The sequence below is a fragment of the Scaptodrosophila lebanonensis genome, unplaced genomic scaffold (genome assembly GCF_003285725.1).
Source record: "Scaptodrosophila lebanonensis strain 11010-0011.00,11010-0021.00 unplaced genomic scaffold, SlebRS2 tig00000053-arrow-pilon, whole genome shotgun sequence".
Taxonomy (NCBI): Eukaryota; Metazoa; Arthropoda; class Insecta; order Diptera; family Drosophilidae; genus Scaptodrosophila; species Scaptodrosophila lebanonensis.
This window is the reverse complement of record NW_022060548.1, coordinates 5,032,553-5,047,750: the sequence shown is the minus strand read 5'-3', so window position 1 is coordinate 5,047,750 and position 15,198 is coordinate 5,032,553. Positions and strand designations below refer to the sequence as shown.

Sequence of the window (15,198 nt, the reverse complement as noted above, 5' to 3'; positions counted from 1 at the left end):
ATCAAGCAGAACAAACTGTGTCTAAATTGTTTTGCGAGAGGACATCAACTACGAGAGTGTAGTAGTGCGCACACCTGTTTTACGTGTAAGGGACGGCATCACACTCTACTTCATCGTGCCTCCCCTTCGTCTGTTGTGGCATCCAGTGTTCCTCCGGCTGCTCAGTCCTCCACGCCACAAATACAGTCCACATCCGATAGCGAAGCAAGGGTTCATACTTATTTTGTTGCCAGTTCCCAAAATGTCCTGCTGGGCACCGCCTTAGTTGACATTGGTCATTTGGGTACAAATTATACAGCGCGAGCCCTGATCGATTCCGGATCAGAGGCCACATTTATTTCCGAGCGACTTTTTAATCGTCTACAGCTTCCATTCCAATCGGTGCAAGCCCAAGTTTCGGGCCTTAACCAAGCTGTATCCGCCCAAGCGCACAAGCTCTGCCATTTTACGCTCGCATCGCCAACTAAACCAAGGTTGCACGTCGAGACCTCAGCCTTCGTAATTCCTCAATTGGCAGGAAATCTTCCCTCGTACACCATTCCTCAAGATCGCTTGAGGGACCTGCCAAATGTTCAGCTGGCTGACCCCATGTTCCACAGAAGCTCGCAGATTGACGTGCTGATTGGCGCTGATATCCTCCCATCGATTCTTTTAGGCGGCTTCCAGAAGAATATTTGTGGCACTCTCCTTGGGCAAGAATCGATTTTCGGCTGGATCCTAAGTGGTCCAGTGACCCAGAGCCCCGTGCAGTCTCTCGCTTCGTTTTCCACTCACGTGGCGGTGAGCCATGACGGCATGTTAGAAAATCTTCTCACCAAATTTTGGGAGGTGGAGGATCTTCCAGGCAGAGTGATGAAGGAATCTGATGCCGTATGCGAACAAAATTTTGTCCGTACTACACGAAGAGAAGAGAGCGGCAGGTATGTGGTCACCTTACCATTCAAGGATCCTGATCACATTGATCTGGGGCACTCCCGATCCATTGCTCTGGCTCAATTCCTGAAAAACGAGTTTCGGTTGAAGAAGAACGTCTCTCAGAAAGAGCAGTATGACTCAGTGGTACAAGAATACCTTGATCTGGGTCATATGCGACAAGTCGCTCCCGATACCGCATCCGCCAATTTCTATCTGCCTCACCATGCCGTGCTCAAGCCTGACAGTACTACTACCAAGGTTCGGGTAGTTTTCAACGGCTCAAACCCTTCTTCTAACGGCAAGAGCCTAAATGATGTCCTCCATTCAGGTCCGGTTTTACAATCCGATCTCACCATGCAAATTTTGAAATGGCGTTTTTTCAAGTATGTGTTTAGCTCCGACATCACGAAGATGTATCGCCAGATTCTTGTAGATCCCAAACACACGCCGTTTCAAAGGATTCTTTTCCGCAACCAAGATGGTGATCTTTGTGACTACGAATTGAGCACAGTCACCTTTGGTATAAATTGCGCCCCTTTTTTGGCCATTCGAGTCTTACAGCAACTTGCCAAAGACATCCACACACAATATCCGCTAGCGAGCCAAGTGATCTCCAACTTTATGTACGTGGATGACGTACTAGCGGGGGCACATACAATCCGCAGCGCGGTGGCGACCATTAATGAGCTGCGGGAAGCTCTGGGCACCGCTGGCTTTCCTTTAAGAAAGTGGACGTCCAACAATCGGGAGTTGCTACGAGATGTGCCTCGTGAGCACATGCTGTGCGTTGATTTTCTGGATCTCGAAGATGCCAGCACAGCAAAAACCTTAGGAGTCCGTTGGAAAGCCACAACAGATGAATTCTTCTTTGTAGTTCCCAAGGTTGAACTACAATCCTCCTATACAAAGCGCGAGGTCCTTTCTCATGTCGCTAAGCTATTCGATCCAGCGGGCTGGCTGGCTCCCTTTATCCTGCGCTCGAAGATGTTCATGCAAGAGCTTTGGCTGAGCGAGATCGGGTGGGATGACCCGTTGCCTCCTCAGTTGCATCGTCAATGGAACGAGCTCCTGCAGGAGTACCCCCAAATTAACCACATCCGCGTACCGAGATGGCTTAATTATGAACCCCAAGTATCCTTCCAGTTCCATGGTTTCTGTGACGCCTCCCAACGCGCGTATGGAGCCGCGCTTTACGTCCGGGTTCAATTCGGCAACGATGTGCGAGTGCATCTCCTCACAGCCAAGACGAGAGTGGCTCCGGTTAAGACCGTGTCCTTGCCACGGCTGGAACTGTGCGGTGCTGTCCTTTTGGCTGATATGGCTGCTGCCGTCCTGCCGAATCTCCCCCTTAGCAGCTACGACACTTTCTTTTGGACGGATTCGACGATTGTGCTGGCCTGGCTCAGCAAGCCAGCTTGCACTTGGACGACCTTCGTCGCCAATCGAATTGCAAGGATTGCTTCCGCCGCAGAGAAGTGGTCACACGTGCGATCCGAGCACAATCCGGCGGATTTGGCAAGCCGCGGTACGTCTCCGCAGGACTTGTGGTCAAATACCTTATGGTGGCATGGCCCTGATTGGCTCAAGTACCCTCATGCAGAATGGCCCCGTTTGGGTCTCCCGATGCTTGACACCGACATGGAGAAGCGCACCATTAGAAGCCATTTTGCGCAAGTGCCACCAGCTGCAGACTTCCTCGAACGTTTTTCTGACTTCGGCAGAGCTCTTCGGGTCACAGCGTACGTTCTTCGTTTGAGCCCACGATGCCGGAAGGCACGTCCCCAACGGCCCAGCGAGCTTAGCAGCACTGAGCTGGTCGAAGCTCAACGGGCCCTCATCATATGCACTCAGCGAAGGGAGTATCCGAAAGAGTTCCAATCCTTGGAGAAAAGGCAACCGGTGTCCTCGTCAAGCTCAGTCCATAATTTGAATCCCTTCTTGGATGAACACGGGATCATGAGATCGTGTGGTCGATTGGTGGCCTCTCGGACATTGAGCTATGATGAACGCCACCCTATTGTGCTCCCCTACAGTTGTTGCTTTTCTCGTCTCCTGGTCTTGTTCACTCATCGGCTTTCTCTACATGGAGGAAACCAACTCACAATTAACCTCGTCCGATCTAGGTATTGGATCCCGAGGCTGCGGGTCCTGGTCAAGTCTATTATCAACTCGTGCAAGGTGTGCCTTATCCACAAAAAGAAGCTCCAGACACAGTTGATGGGAGAGCTACCAGTACCACGGAGCACTTTCTCTCCGCCATTCACCCACACTGGTATTGATTATGCCGGCCCCTTCGAAATTAAAAACTACACTGGCCGTGCCTGCCTCATAACGAAGGGATACGTCTGCGTATTCGTTTGCTTCAGCACAAAAGCAATCCATTTAGAGGCGACTTCCGATTTGACGACCGAAAGGTTCCTGGCAGCCTTTGCACGTTTCGCGGCTCGACGGCGATGTCCAACGCAAATCCAGTCTGACAACGGCACGACCTTTGTCGGAGCGGCAAAAGCGTTGGATCGTGATTTCCTTGAGGCGACACGAGCTTGCATAACTGCATCCTATCCTCAACAGATCCTCTCCTGGCATTTCATTCCGCCCGGTGCTCCCCATATGGGTGGTTTGTGGGAGGCCGGTGTCAAGAGTTTCAAAGCTCTGTTCTACAAACACACTTCCGGTGTTAAATACACATTCGAGGAGATGTCCACGCTGCTCTGCAAGATTGAGGCGTGCCTTAATTCACGCCCAATCTCTCCGATGTCCGAGAACTCCAGTGACCTGCTGGCTCTTACTCCAGGTCATTTCCTGACCGGTGGCCCCCTTCTCTCCTTGGCAGAGCCAGAAATCCAAGAAGACGCAGTCTCCATTGTCAACCGTTGGCGTCGTCTCAAGGCCTTAAACCAACAGTTTTGTTTTCGTTGGAAAGACGAGTACCTGAAGGAGCTCCATAAGCGCAGCAAGTGGCAACAGCCCGCGCGGAATCTCCAATCAGGTGACATGGTGGTCATAAAGGAAGATAACATTCCTCCCAATGAATGGCGCCTGGGCCGTGTTCAAGACACATTTCCTGGCTCGGATGGCAGAGTCCGTGTAGTCGAAGTTCGGACTGCACGAGGCACCATCAAAAGGCCCATCGTTAAATTAGTCTTCCTTCCGTTCGAGGACAGCTCCACTGTCCAATGACTAACATTCCCAACGTCCGTTTCCATGCATAATTTTTTAATGTTTTTCCTCGCTTTTTCGTGCAGCTCTTTTCCCACAACCATGGCACCTCACAAGAACCGGTCGCACGGGAGCAAGCGTCGCATGGGAGTGGATTCGTTCCGCTGCAGAGTCTGTCGGGGAGTCCATCCCCTCCGCAAGTGTCAGCGGTTCCTGCGGCTTAATGCGGAAAAGCGGCTTAGGGCAGTGCTCATTAATCAGTACTGCCCCAACTGTCTGGCCCACGAGCACTCTGGAGCTGACTGTCGGAGCGGTGACCGGTGTCGGATCTGCGAAAAGGACCACCACACTTTGCTCCACATGCGGGAGCACGCACATCGTGGGACAACACGCGATCGTGCAGGCACCCCTCCCAGGCGGTCCGCCAGAGCGCCGGTCGTGGTCGAGCGCTTGCCGCGCCAACACGGACGAGGCCGTGCAGGCACGCCTCCAAGGCGGTCCGCCAAAGCGCCGTCCTCGTTGCCTGTCCCACAGGCTCCTACGCTCTCCTCACTCCTCCAACACGGGAAAACTCTGGTCATGCCCACGGCTGTCGTCCAAGTCGGTTCAGGGCGGAAATGGTTTGACGTCCGCGTCCTCCTGGATCCCTGCAGCCCTGTAAGCCGCATCAGCGAATCCTTCGCCAAAGGCCTGAAGCTGGCCAGTGTCCCGATCGGTGCCGAAAAAGCCTGCTCAGCCTTGGTGCGCTCCAAGCACAGCCCTTCCACCGAACTGGAGGTGATCCTGAAGGTGGAGGCCAAGGTCCAGCACCGGACCCCCTCGGCTGCAGTGGGCGAGTCGGTTCGGCGCCACTTCGCGCATCTGTCACTGGCGGACCCCAATTTTGACCGGCCTTCCACGGTCTTCCTGGTCTTCGGCGCTGATGTGTACCCAAAAATCATACAGCAAGGGCTGTTGCCGGGTCAAGCCGAAATCCCCGTCGCTCAGAACACCCTCTTCGGCTGGATCTTGTCCGGCTTCTGCAGCGGCTAAGCGCTTCCCAAGCCGTCCCCACGTTGTTTTGCAATGTATTGCAAGGGGGGCGGAATGTTCGCGTAAGAGGAGTGCGTACTGTCCGTCGGTCGTCGGCTGCCGACTTTGAATTCACCACACCGGCGACCGCCTAGCAGAGGCTTAGAATAAGTTTAGATTAGGCTTAGTTTTTAGTATTCGCATTGTATCGCAAGTGTGAAGTCAGCGCATGCGCGCCCCCAAATCGATTTAAGTTAATCTGTGAAGTTTTAATTGAAACAATAAACGACACCATCACCACATCAACTCGTCCTCTGCATTTGGTACTACACAGCGTCCACCCCACTACATTTTCATAGAGTGTTGTTTAATATACTTATGTTTGGAAGTTTGAGAGACTTTCCCAATAAATTCTTGTTTTATTAAACTTTTTAAATGGATTTTGATGAAATTTCGAGTGAGAAATGTAGTATAAATATTACTTAATGGGCTGTAACTTAACTAAGTAACTCTTATAGGATTAATTAAATAAACGTATTGTTTTCCTTCTTTGTCTACTTAGTTGACTTTGCTTTTCTTAGTCCCATTGCAACTTACTACTTATTATATTGAACTATAGTTTAACATAGCAATACATTATCATTATTATAGGTTTGTCATAAATATGCACTAGTATTTATATTTTATACTCTTAGCCTTAATATATATAAAGATTGTCAAGTTTACTCGTTATATAATAGATTTTATAAAAGAAAAAAAGGCATATAAATAATCATAATAGATTCGAAGCTGTCTTACAAGAAACTTTTATTATTGCTGTTATTAACATTCGTTTCCAAAGTTTTGCCATATTTGAAACGCAAAGTTTAGTTAAGTAAACCTCTGTTATGATATATACACAAATAGGCTAGAAGCTATTACAACCTTAAATATTTAAAGTTTTTTCAGTATTTTGAACAAATTGTTTGAAGTATGCCTTCGTCTTAAAAATTCGAATATTTTGAAAGTATTCATTTAATAAACTCATTTGCGTTTACCCAATATCAAATTTAATTGGTTTAAAATATGAAAATGTTATATATATCAAAAACTAGTTTTAAATTTCTGCAACAATATTTTTACAAGTGTTTATAGTTTCTGAAAATAGTTGTTTGTCTAATTTCTTGGAAGGAATAGGCAAGCATAGCAAAAATAATGTTCAGACACATATAGATAGTAAAGTCCTTTCTATTTGGGATATATTTTCAATTGGAAATAGGACAACCTATCGACAAGTGTAGACAAATCTAACTAACGCAGTCTATTTGCGTTATTTCCTCAATCCAAGCAATTCAACATCAATTATTTTTCTAACACTGTTAAATGTACACTACATTCACGCTATTTGCCTTCCATGTTTGCAGCCACAAATCAAGTCAAACCCAATTGCGAGTTCTCGGCTTAGGACTCTTTAAATGAAGTGCAATTGCTTTCCAAATTAATTAGTGCGCTTTTCTTCTTGGGCCAACAACAAGAGTAACAACAACTAATTTCGCTGATGCAAGCAGTAAGAAGGACTCGCTAATGCCTCCGTTCGTATCTACGAGCAGAACTTCCACTCTGATTGTTGACTCGACTCGAGTTGTGTCGACATTGTGAAACTTTAAAAATTAATTAACTGCGGATATCCTTTAAAAATCGCGCGGACGCACAAAGTTTAAATTGTTTTGCCGGGTGCGTCGGACCCGTCGTCCTCGCTAACGAGTGATTTGAATGGCGGCTGATGAAACGAGCCAAGAATGGTGAATGCTGGCAGTGGAACCTTTCTGACCAGGCACGTCTGTCTGCCCGCCGTTGTCCTTGGAGACAATCAATCTCCATTCAAAACAATAATTTCGCTGGCGCACACAGCGGCGCTAAAAAGTGAAAGAGCGCTCAATGAGCGCGCAAAGCAAAAAAGTTCAAAAAGGGGCGGGGGGAGAAAAACAAGCGCGGCGCAAAGAAAAACTTGTTTACATCTTGAAAAAGTCAGCAAAAAATTAAGGAAAAAATCAGTTAGGAAAAAATGCAACAACAAAATAAAAAAGAGCTCGCACGTAAATGTTGCAGACTGAGAGCAGAAAGCAAAAAAGAAGGAGCAGCAGGACAAGAGTACGAGTACGAGTGCGAGAGCAGCTGAGCGCAAAGTCAGTCAAGAGCAAGGATGTTGGGCGAAAAAATGCGAACAACTTGTAAGTGGAGGGGTAACAAAAAAAAGGGCAAATAAAATTTGACGACGCTGCTCAAAGGATTTTTTTCAGCGTCGCGTCTGCCAAGCGCGTTCACCCCTCCACCCTCCCTCGCCCCGCAGCTGCTCCACTTGGCTAGGTTGACTTAGGCGAGAGCTTGGGTTTCAGTTATGGGTGCTAGGGGTTCGGGTAGCTCGAGCAGACATCGAGGGTTTGAGTTGGTCAGTTGTCAGCAAAAGTTCGTCGAGTGAAAGTGCAGTGGGGTTGGGCTTTGTTGGGCCTTGCTCTGCTCTGCTCTGCTCAGCTCAGCTCTGCCCTGTCCTGCGCCGAACTTGGCAATTTGATTTGTGGGCTGAAAAGGTGGACTAAGTGGGAATGGAAATGGAATGATTGTGGCAGCAATGAGGTGGTGAGGCGTGCTGGAGAACATCGTCAGCACAAGACATGAATGCTTTGAGTTTGGTTTGCATTCTGTTTGCGCCACGACTTGACTACAGTCAAGTCCGTTGTATAAATAGTTGGAACTTTTCCTTAGAGCATATAAATAAAGAAAAAGTAGGTATATATCCAAAGTTGAAATTAGAACCAGGGTGAGGGTTAATTTCTTAAAATACATTTAAGCAAAATCACAAATGAATTAATTGTGAAAAGTTTCTAATATAAGCTTTGTCAAAGGAAAACTTAATATCTTCTCTGAGTCTTTAAAGCTACAATGGATTGACAACAATCTATTCTTCATACTTTACTTTAAAAGAGACTAAGTCCGTATCTAAGTCTAAGTCCGAATCTAAAAAAGAGAAGAGATGTGAGTTAAGGCCAATTATAGCTAAATTATTATAATCTTTAAGAAGTTTTCCTTATGAAGTTTTCAATTCAATGACTTCATCCATTTATCAACTCTTGACGCCTAATAGAACTAATTATATAATTCAGCCAACTAGGTGCCAGAGAAGAGAGCTCGCTCTTGAACACGTTCTATAAATCGTACACCTCTTACATGTACATTTTTCATAGCCATCATCATTTTACACGCACTGCTCATTAGATTCACTTAAATGCGCAACTTGGTGCGATTATTAATAATGATTCTTTTCGCTCCCCTCCCTCCATCCAAGAACATTTCTGGAGCACGCTTCAGCGCCCTTTTGGCAGGCGTTATAAATATGCAGAGCCATCTAATGGAGGCGCTGCCAACAGCAGAGCCCAGCAAAACTTTTAACCATTCGAGAAACTTGGGAAAGAAGCAAAAGGAAAACACCAAACTTCAATGGAAGTTCTGCACAAGTTGTTGTTGTCTTCGTTGTTGTTATTCTGGCTGGTTGGCAGTTGGGCAAGCTAAGCTGACAAAATTAACAAGAGACACGCCCACCCCACAGCCCATGAATTAGTGATGTGCAGACTCTGACTAGTTCATGGATTTATATAGCGTTGAGACTCCGGGGTATTACGTTTTTAACTCTAAGCATGGCATGGATGGTCGCGAACAGAGTAAAATATAAGTTTTATATGTACTATACATACTTGTATACTAAAAAATTAAACTTGCAAATTCAGAAAAAATAGCAGTGTTATTATATATCCTAAATTTTATTTTCAAAGGTTTATTAAACAATACTCGAATACTCTTTATATATTTGTAAAGATTGCGCTTTTTTGAATATCGTATCTGTGCTTATAATGGTCACGTCACATGAATATCTTAAAAACTATAATTTAGGCAACAAAAATAATAATATTAATTGAAATGTGAAAAATTTATTGAAACCGAATGCCTTAGTTTGTATGGTAAGCTAGAGTTGAAGCTAGATAAAAACTGATTAATAAATTATTTAAAAAAAGAGAAAAAAGTAATTAAATTGTTGCCAGCAAATATACAATATATATAAGATGTTTTCCAACTTTAGAGAATGATTCTCAATTTTCCATTTTCAAATTCAAATCATTTTTTGAAGATTGTCATCATTAATTACGCGTATATTATTATTATAAAGTTTGTTTCTGTGTAATTTCTTTAATGCACAGTGAAATCTGTTTCACTATTTATCGATTAGGGGGAAACCAGATTCGCAAGTTAGCTTGAAATTAAGGACGTGTCAGAATTTAACTCATTTGGTATAACTCAGTTACTATATCTTATAAACCTTCATTATTCAATCGAGAGAGAGAGGGGAGACTTTAATTTAATTACAATGTTTTTCACCCCACAAGTTCAGCTATTAGTTAGAAAATTAAATTACATTGAAATGCATTCAGTATTAAAAAATAGATAAAATTTACAGAGAACCATTAGCATAAGGAACCCATTCATATATTGCACTTTCTCTTAAATCATATATTTGATCACTAATAGAAATATTTAATAGTTAATTGCAAGATAGCTAGCTTGAACCATAGCACATAATAACTTCCTTTATCCGGAGAAGTTTCATATACGTTTTACAAATGTAACTAAAAATTATAAATAAACTTTTCAAAAATTTCATTCTTTAAGATACTTGACATTAATCGATGGCAGATCATGTTTATACAAACATCATAGCGTGTAATGTCTGCTTCTATCATATTCTTATCATGCTATTATTTATTATTATTTTGCGAACTAGTTCAGCACACTAAATAAATCTAATAATAAGAAGGTACAACACTATCCCCATATACTTACATCGACATTGCCATTCCACATATAGTGCATGCCTACAGCTGCGGTCGGATCGTGATGCGTCTGACCGGTCATGTGCTCGGCCATCACAGCGCTCATCCAGTGGACCAGACCCTGTGTCGGATTCTGGCCCTGCACCCCGCCGATTGGCATATTGGAGGCAGCAGCCGCAGCAGCGGCGGCGGCAGCAGCGGCAGCGGCAACAGCAGCCGCGCTGCTAGTCGCGCCTTCTGCGTGTCCGTGTGCGTGAGTCTGCGACTGTGTGTGTGTGTGTGGGTGTGTGTGTGTGTGCGTGTGCGAGTGCGAGTGATGGGCCTCCGAATGTTCCGGTACGTTGTGGCCGTGAGTTTTGCACGTGACGGCGGTGGCAGTGGGCGGTGGCTGCTGTGTCTGCGACTGTGGTGCTGCTTCCGGTGGTGACTTTGCCGCGTTCTCAAAGCTCGATGCGACGTTCAAATTAATTGCGGCGGACGTTCTTGTTGCCCCCACTTGGCCGGGATTTGTATCAATGGGCGGCGTTGGTGGCGTCGCTGGCGCTGAGACGGCGGGCAAAAGTGTTGAGTCTGAATGATGATTCTGACTGCTGTTGTTGTTGCCGTTGATTTCGTTGTGTACACTGTCGCTGGTTGTTGTTGTTGTTGCTGCTGTTGCAGCTTGCCAGGCGTAGCTATTATGGTTGTTGTTGTTATTGTTGTTGTTGCTGCTGCCGTTGTGTTGGGGTTTCTGAAAGACCGTCAAGATGAAAATTTGTTTTTGTTTGTTATTTTGAAAAGGGTTTCGGTTAATGCATTGAGCATGAAAAATAAAATGATTTTTTGATGATATTCTTGGGTGTTGGGTGTAAAAGGAGACACAGAAGGGGCTACTTCATAATTAGCGAAAACAAACACAGCCAAATTTCTATATTTTTCTTGCAATTTCAATGGTAAAAGGTTATGAAAGGCATGGGGTTTTGTGTTGACCTGAGCCCTACAATATATTAGATAACATTTTAATTATCATAAATTTGAAATTGATTGCCAATTGTTTTTTGGGAAAAATCTTCTGAGACATTGTTGAAGTTATTAGACTTCAGCTTAGGCTTCTTCTCTTTGGGAATGGTCTAAGCAGAAGTGGTCTTTAAGCAACAAGCAAACAATCAGTAGTTAAAAAGCTAACTTACAAATTATTGCTTTATAACATTAATAGATATATTATACTGCTACTAGCAGTGGCTTATTTTTGAAACCATTTGTTTAGTTTCCTTATATAATTTTAAACATAATCTCGCAAAATTACATTGTAGGAAATATGATTTAAACCTCTTGACATATGTTCAATTGAAATATTAATAATTTTGAGTATTTTGGGTACACATACTTAAGCATTTATAAATGAAAAGTTAAACCCACATAATTTCCCTTTTCACTTGTCCTTCTTCTTTATTCAAATACTAACATGCTGGCGGCCGTCAGCTGTTGGGCTTTCCCGCTCCTTAGCCTGTTGTTGTTGCTCCTGTTGCATCGCCTGGCTGCGCTTTGCCGATTTTACAGCTGCCACACATACGGCGGCTGCAGCGGCTGTGCTGAAAAATAAATTGCTGGACAAGTGGGAGGGCGAGGGCGACAAAACGGTGGCGCCCACCATTGGAGGCGTTGCAGACTTCGGGGAGGGGTTGTGGGCATAAAAATGCATGCTGTCGCATCGTTGTAGCTGTTGTTGTTGTTGTTGTTGCTGCTGCTTTTGTTGTAGGACGGCGCTGGCGAAGAGACTTTTGTAAAACTCGGCGGGCATTAGGAAAGGGGCGGTTGCCGTTGTGGGCGTGGGCGGTCCCAGTGCCGCCATATAGCTGCCAAAATCTTGAGGCGCATTACGACGACGTTTGAAATGCTCCTTAAATATATCTGCATGAGCACTGCTGTTGTTGTTGCTGTTGTGAGCAATTAATTCGTGCATGGCGCTGGGAGACATTTTGGCGCTCAAAAGTAGGCAACACTTTTTTGCCGACTGACAATTTCACTTTCACGGCACATAAGAGAGCACTATTTGGTTGCTGTAGTTGTTGTTTTTGTTATTGTCGGCTGCCACAACTATTTGTCTAACTGGCGCGCAAACTCACACACACACACAGTCACACACAGTCACACACAGAAACACGCATGCATACACTTGCATGGCAATGGGAGCAAAAAGTTTTCACAGCTTCCTTTTTTTCTTTAGCTCAACTTTTTATTTTATCGCATTTTTTAGAGGGAGGGCGTCAAAAACTTTTTCAACTTTTGGCATTTAAATTGTTTTATTTTTAGAGCGCGTCGCGTGGCGTTTTATTTGTGTTTTGTTTTGGTCTTTGTTTTGTTGCCGGCAACAAAATTTAGATGCAGTTTTTGCAACAATAACAAAAGCAAAGTCAATGCGCCAACCAAAACAACAACAACAATGCCACAAAAAAGAAACGAATCATTTGAAATGACCTTGAAAAAGTTTCCAGCGCATGTGTGGAGGGCGGGTGCGGCTTTTGGGGGCGCGACAGATTGTGCTTAGTTTTTGTTACGATTTCTATTATGATTTTTTATACATTTTCTTTATTATTTTTTTGCGTTTGTTGGTGTTGTTGATTTGCAGTTTGTTTAGCAAACACTTTATAAAAGGGCATCTATGTATATGATGCTTCTGAAATTTTTTTCCGCTTGTGTGTTTATATTGTTGTTGTGGTTTTTCGCGCTGATAGATATTTAGAATTGTTAACTTTTAGTTGTTGTTTGAAGCAATTGATGGCGTCGAATATTTGTATAGATATGCGCCTGTAGTTGAACATTTAAATGTAGTTATTTATGTAGGAGTGTGAGTTACTCTATCAAAATGGAGGGATTTCTAGTTAAGTGTATTTTACGTTAGCTAATCGATTATATATTTAAAAATGGCTCTTGAAATGGACACTCACAAAGCTGGAACATTGTTTTTCTTATTTTCTTTGTTTTGTTACATGTTTCAGCAATAAACAAAAAAGTAGATAAACAAAAAAATACTACCATACCGATCTAAAAATGTCAATGTTTGAATGAATATGAAAAAACAAAATATAGACTATCTTTATTGAGTTGTATTTTATATATGTAGCTTGTATGCCTTTTAAATAATTTTAATTAAAATAAAGCAAGAATAGCTACAAGCTCATAAGTAGGTCAAGTTAAGGTAATGAAGTTAAAGCTTGGTAAGTCAATAGATTACAGTCACTCGCAACTATGAACGATTTCCCTATAAGCAATGAAATATCGGAAATGTTATATAAAATTTGATATTCTAATTCGAAACGATTATTAAACTTAAAATCGTTGTGTTTTCTTATTTAAACGATATTTCTTTTTACAATCCCAACTTTTTGATAGAGTATATATTTTTTCCTTTGACACCTTTTTAAATTTGCAGCTTACTTACATTACTTGTAAGTTATTTATTTAAAATGCATTTATATTGCATTTTATAATTTCTCTATTTCTCTACGATTTATTAAGATTATTAATTTTTTTATTATATATTTTTATTTTTATTTATTTATTTCTACGATTTATTAAGATTATTAAATTTTTTATTATATATTTATATTTTTATTTATATAAAATTGATTTTGTTTTATTTTTTGCACTAATTGTAGGAACTTTGTGTTGCAGTTTGCACATGAAGTTAGTTTACATTGGCATTATATTATTTCTTAAAAGTATTTTGCACTTTCTTGAGGAACTTTCGTTAGCTGCTATTGCCGGGCAATTACGATGACATCATTAATTTTTATAATCGCATTTGTTGTTCGCACTCTCACTCGTGTTGTGTGGCAATAATATGGTGTGTGCGCCACACAAACACTGCGCGCACATTTCATTTACGCCATTTGCTTTCGTTTTGGCTTTTATAGCCGTATCGCGCATACGCCACGTTGCCACTCGGACTTAAATGGGGAAACAATAAAACGTTCGCGAAACAGTTAAGCCGCTTTAAGTTCAATGGGCAGCTACAACAATTGGCATTTAAGGCCAGCGTCTTTTTGTGAGCGTTGCTTGGTCTGTGTGCGCCTGTGTAGGTGTGTGTGGGTGTGGGCTGGTGTGAGTGTGTTTGTCTGGCACGGCATCAGTCAGTCAGTCCGTTCAGGCAGCCAGCGAGCGCAGGATAACTTGCAACAACTGAAACTCAAAGTGCAGCAGATGAAGGCATGAAGCGATGCCGCAAAAAGAATTGGCGAACGCGCGCGAAGCACTGAAATATGTATACAAAACATACAACACACACACACACACCCATTGTACATGCAACCGTGTGTGTGTGTGTGCTAACTGAGACTCCTGTTGTATGTTGGGAATGTTTTGTTGTGCTCAACGCTGCCGCACACAGCGACTCGTTTCTTTTTTATATTTTATAATTTTTTGCTCCTTTTTTGTACACGTTCACGTTTTGTAAGGACATACATTTGCAGCACGAGCGCAGTGCAGCATTTTCTTGTAAGAAACGGCAAAAGAATGAAAAAAAGTATGAGCTGTAAGGAAAATGCGCCGCAGGAAAAGGATGGCTGGGAAAAATGCTCGTGTGGGTTGTGAGGTGCAGATTGATTTTCTTTTATACGGTTTGCTCTTGTTTGCCTTTTTTATTTTTTTCATTCAGCTGCTGCTGCTGTTGCTGCTGCCACTGTTACTGCATCAGCTTTTGTACGTGAGCGCCAGTATATATATATATACACACACACACACACAGATAAATATATACACATGCATTTGTGTGTCGTCAGGCGTCGTGTTCTTAAGAAGTTGCCGCGCGGCATTTGTTGCAGTTGCAACTAAAGTCAGGCGTGTGTGTAAAAGGCTGCAAACAGCCTGCGGCATCTAACATGTGTACATATATACAAACACATGCACACAAAGTATGTATATATTTAAAAAAAGAAAATAGTTTAGTTGACTCAAAAGCTGTCCGTATTTGCCTTCGATATGTTGGACAAGAAACGCAATACATTAAAGGTCAGGTCAGCAGCATTTGCTAGCAAATCTAGTTCCTAACTTTAGTAATTGTTTATGCATGTAAATGTCCTGGTACTATTACAAAAGGCATTGGCAGGACCTGTTAGGAAAGCGAAATCAAGATGCTTCAAATAAGTTGGCAACAAGTGTAGCGAATTCGTGGCTTAAAAACATTTAAATGATTTCAGAATAAGCTTAAAGAATTTAAAATACTTTATATATTAAATTGAAATACTGTTCGAAATATATAATATTTTAATGAAAT

The 15,198-nt window shown here is 42.9% G+C and overlaps 1 protein-coding gene across 1 annotated transcript in view; it reads right to left on the bottom strand.

The window, feature by feature from the left end:
* LOC115623848 (zinc finger protein rotund-like) overlaps positions 1-11,901 on the bottom strand; it is a 29,186-nt gene extending 17,285 nt beyond the window's left edge. The window contains exons 1-3 of the mRNA XM_030518391.1: positions 11,385-11,901; positions 10,244-10,487; positions 9,951-10,168 (exon numbers count right to left, since the gene is read on the bottom strand). Coding sequence (XP_030374251.1) covers positions 9,951-10,168; positions 10,244-10,487; positions 11,385-11,901 — 979 coding nt within the window. The remainder of the gene's footprint in view (positions 1-9,950; positions 10,169-10,243; positions 10,488-11,384) is intronic.
* Positions 11,902-15,198: the final 3,297 nt, after the last annotated feature.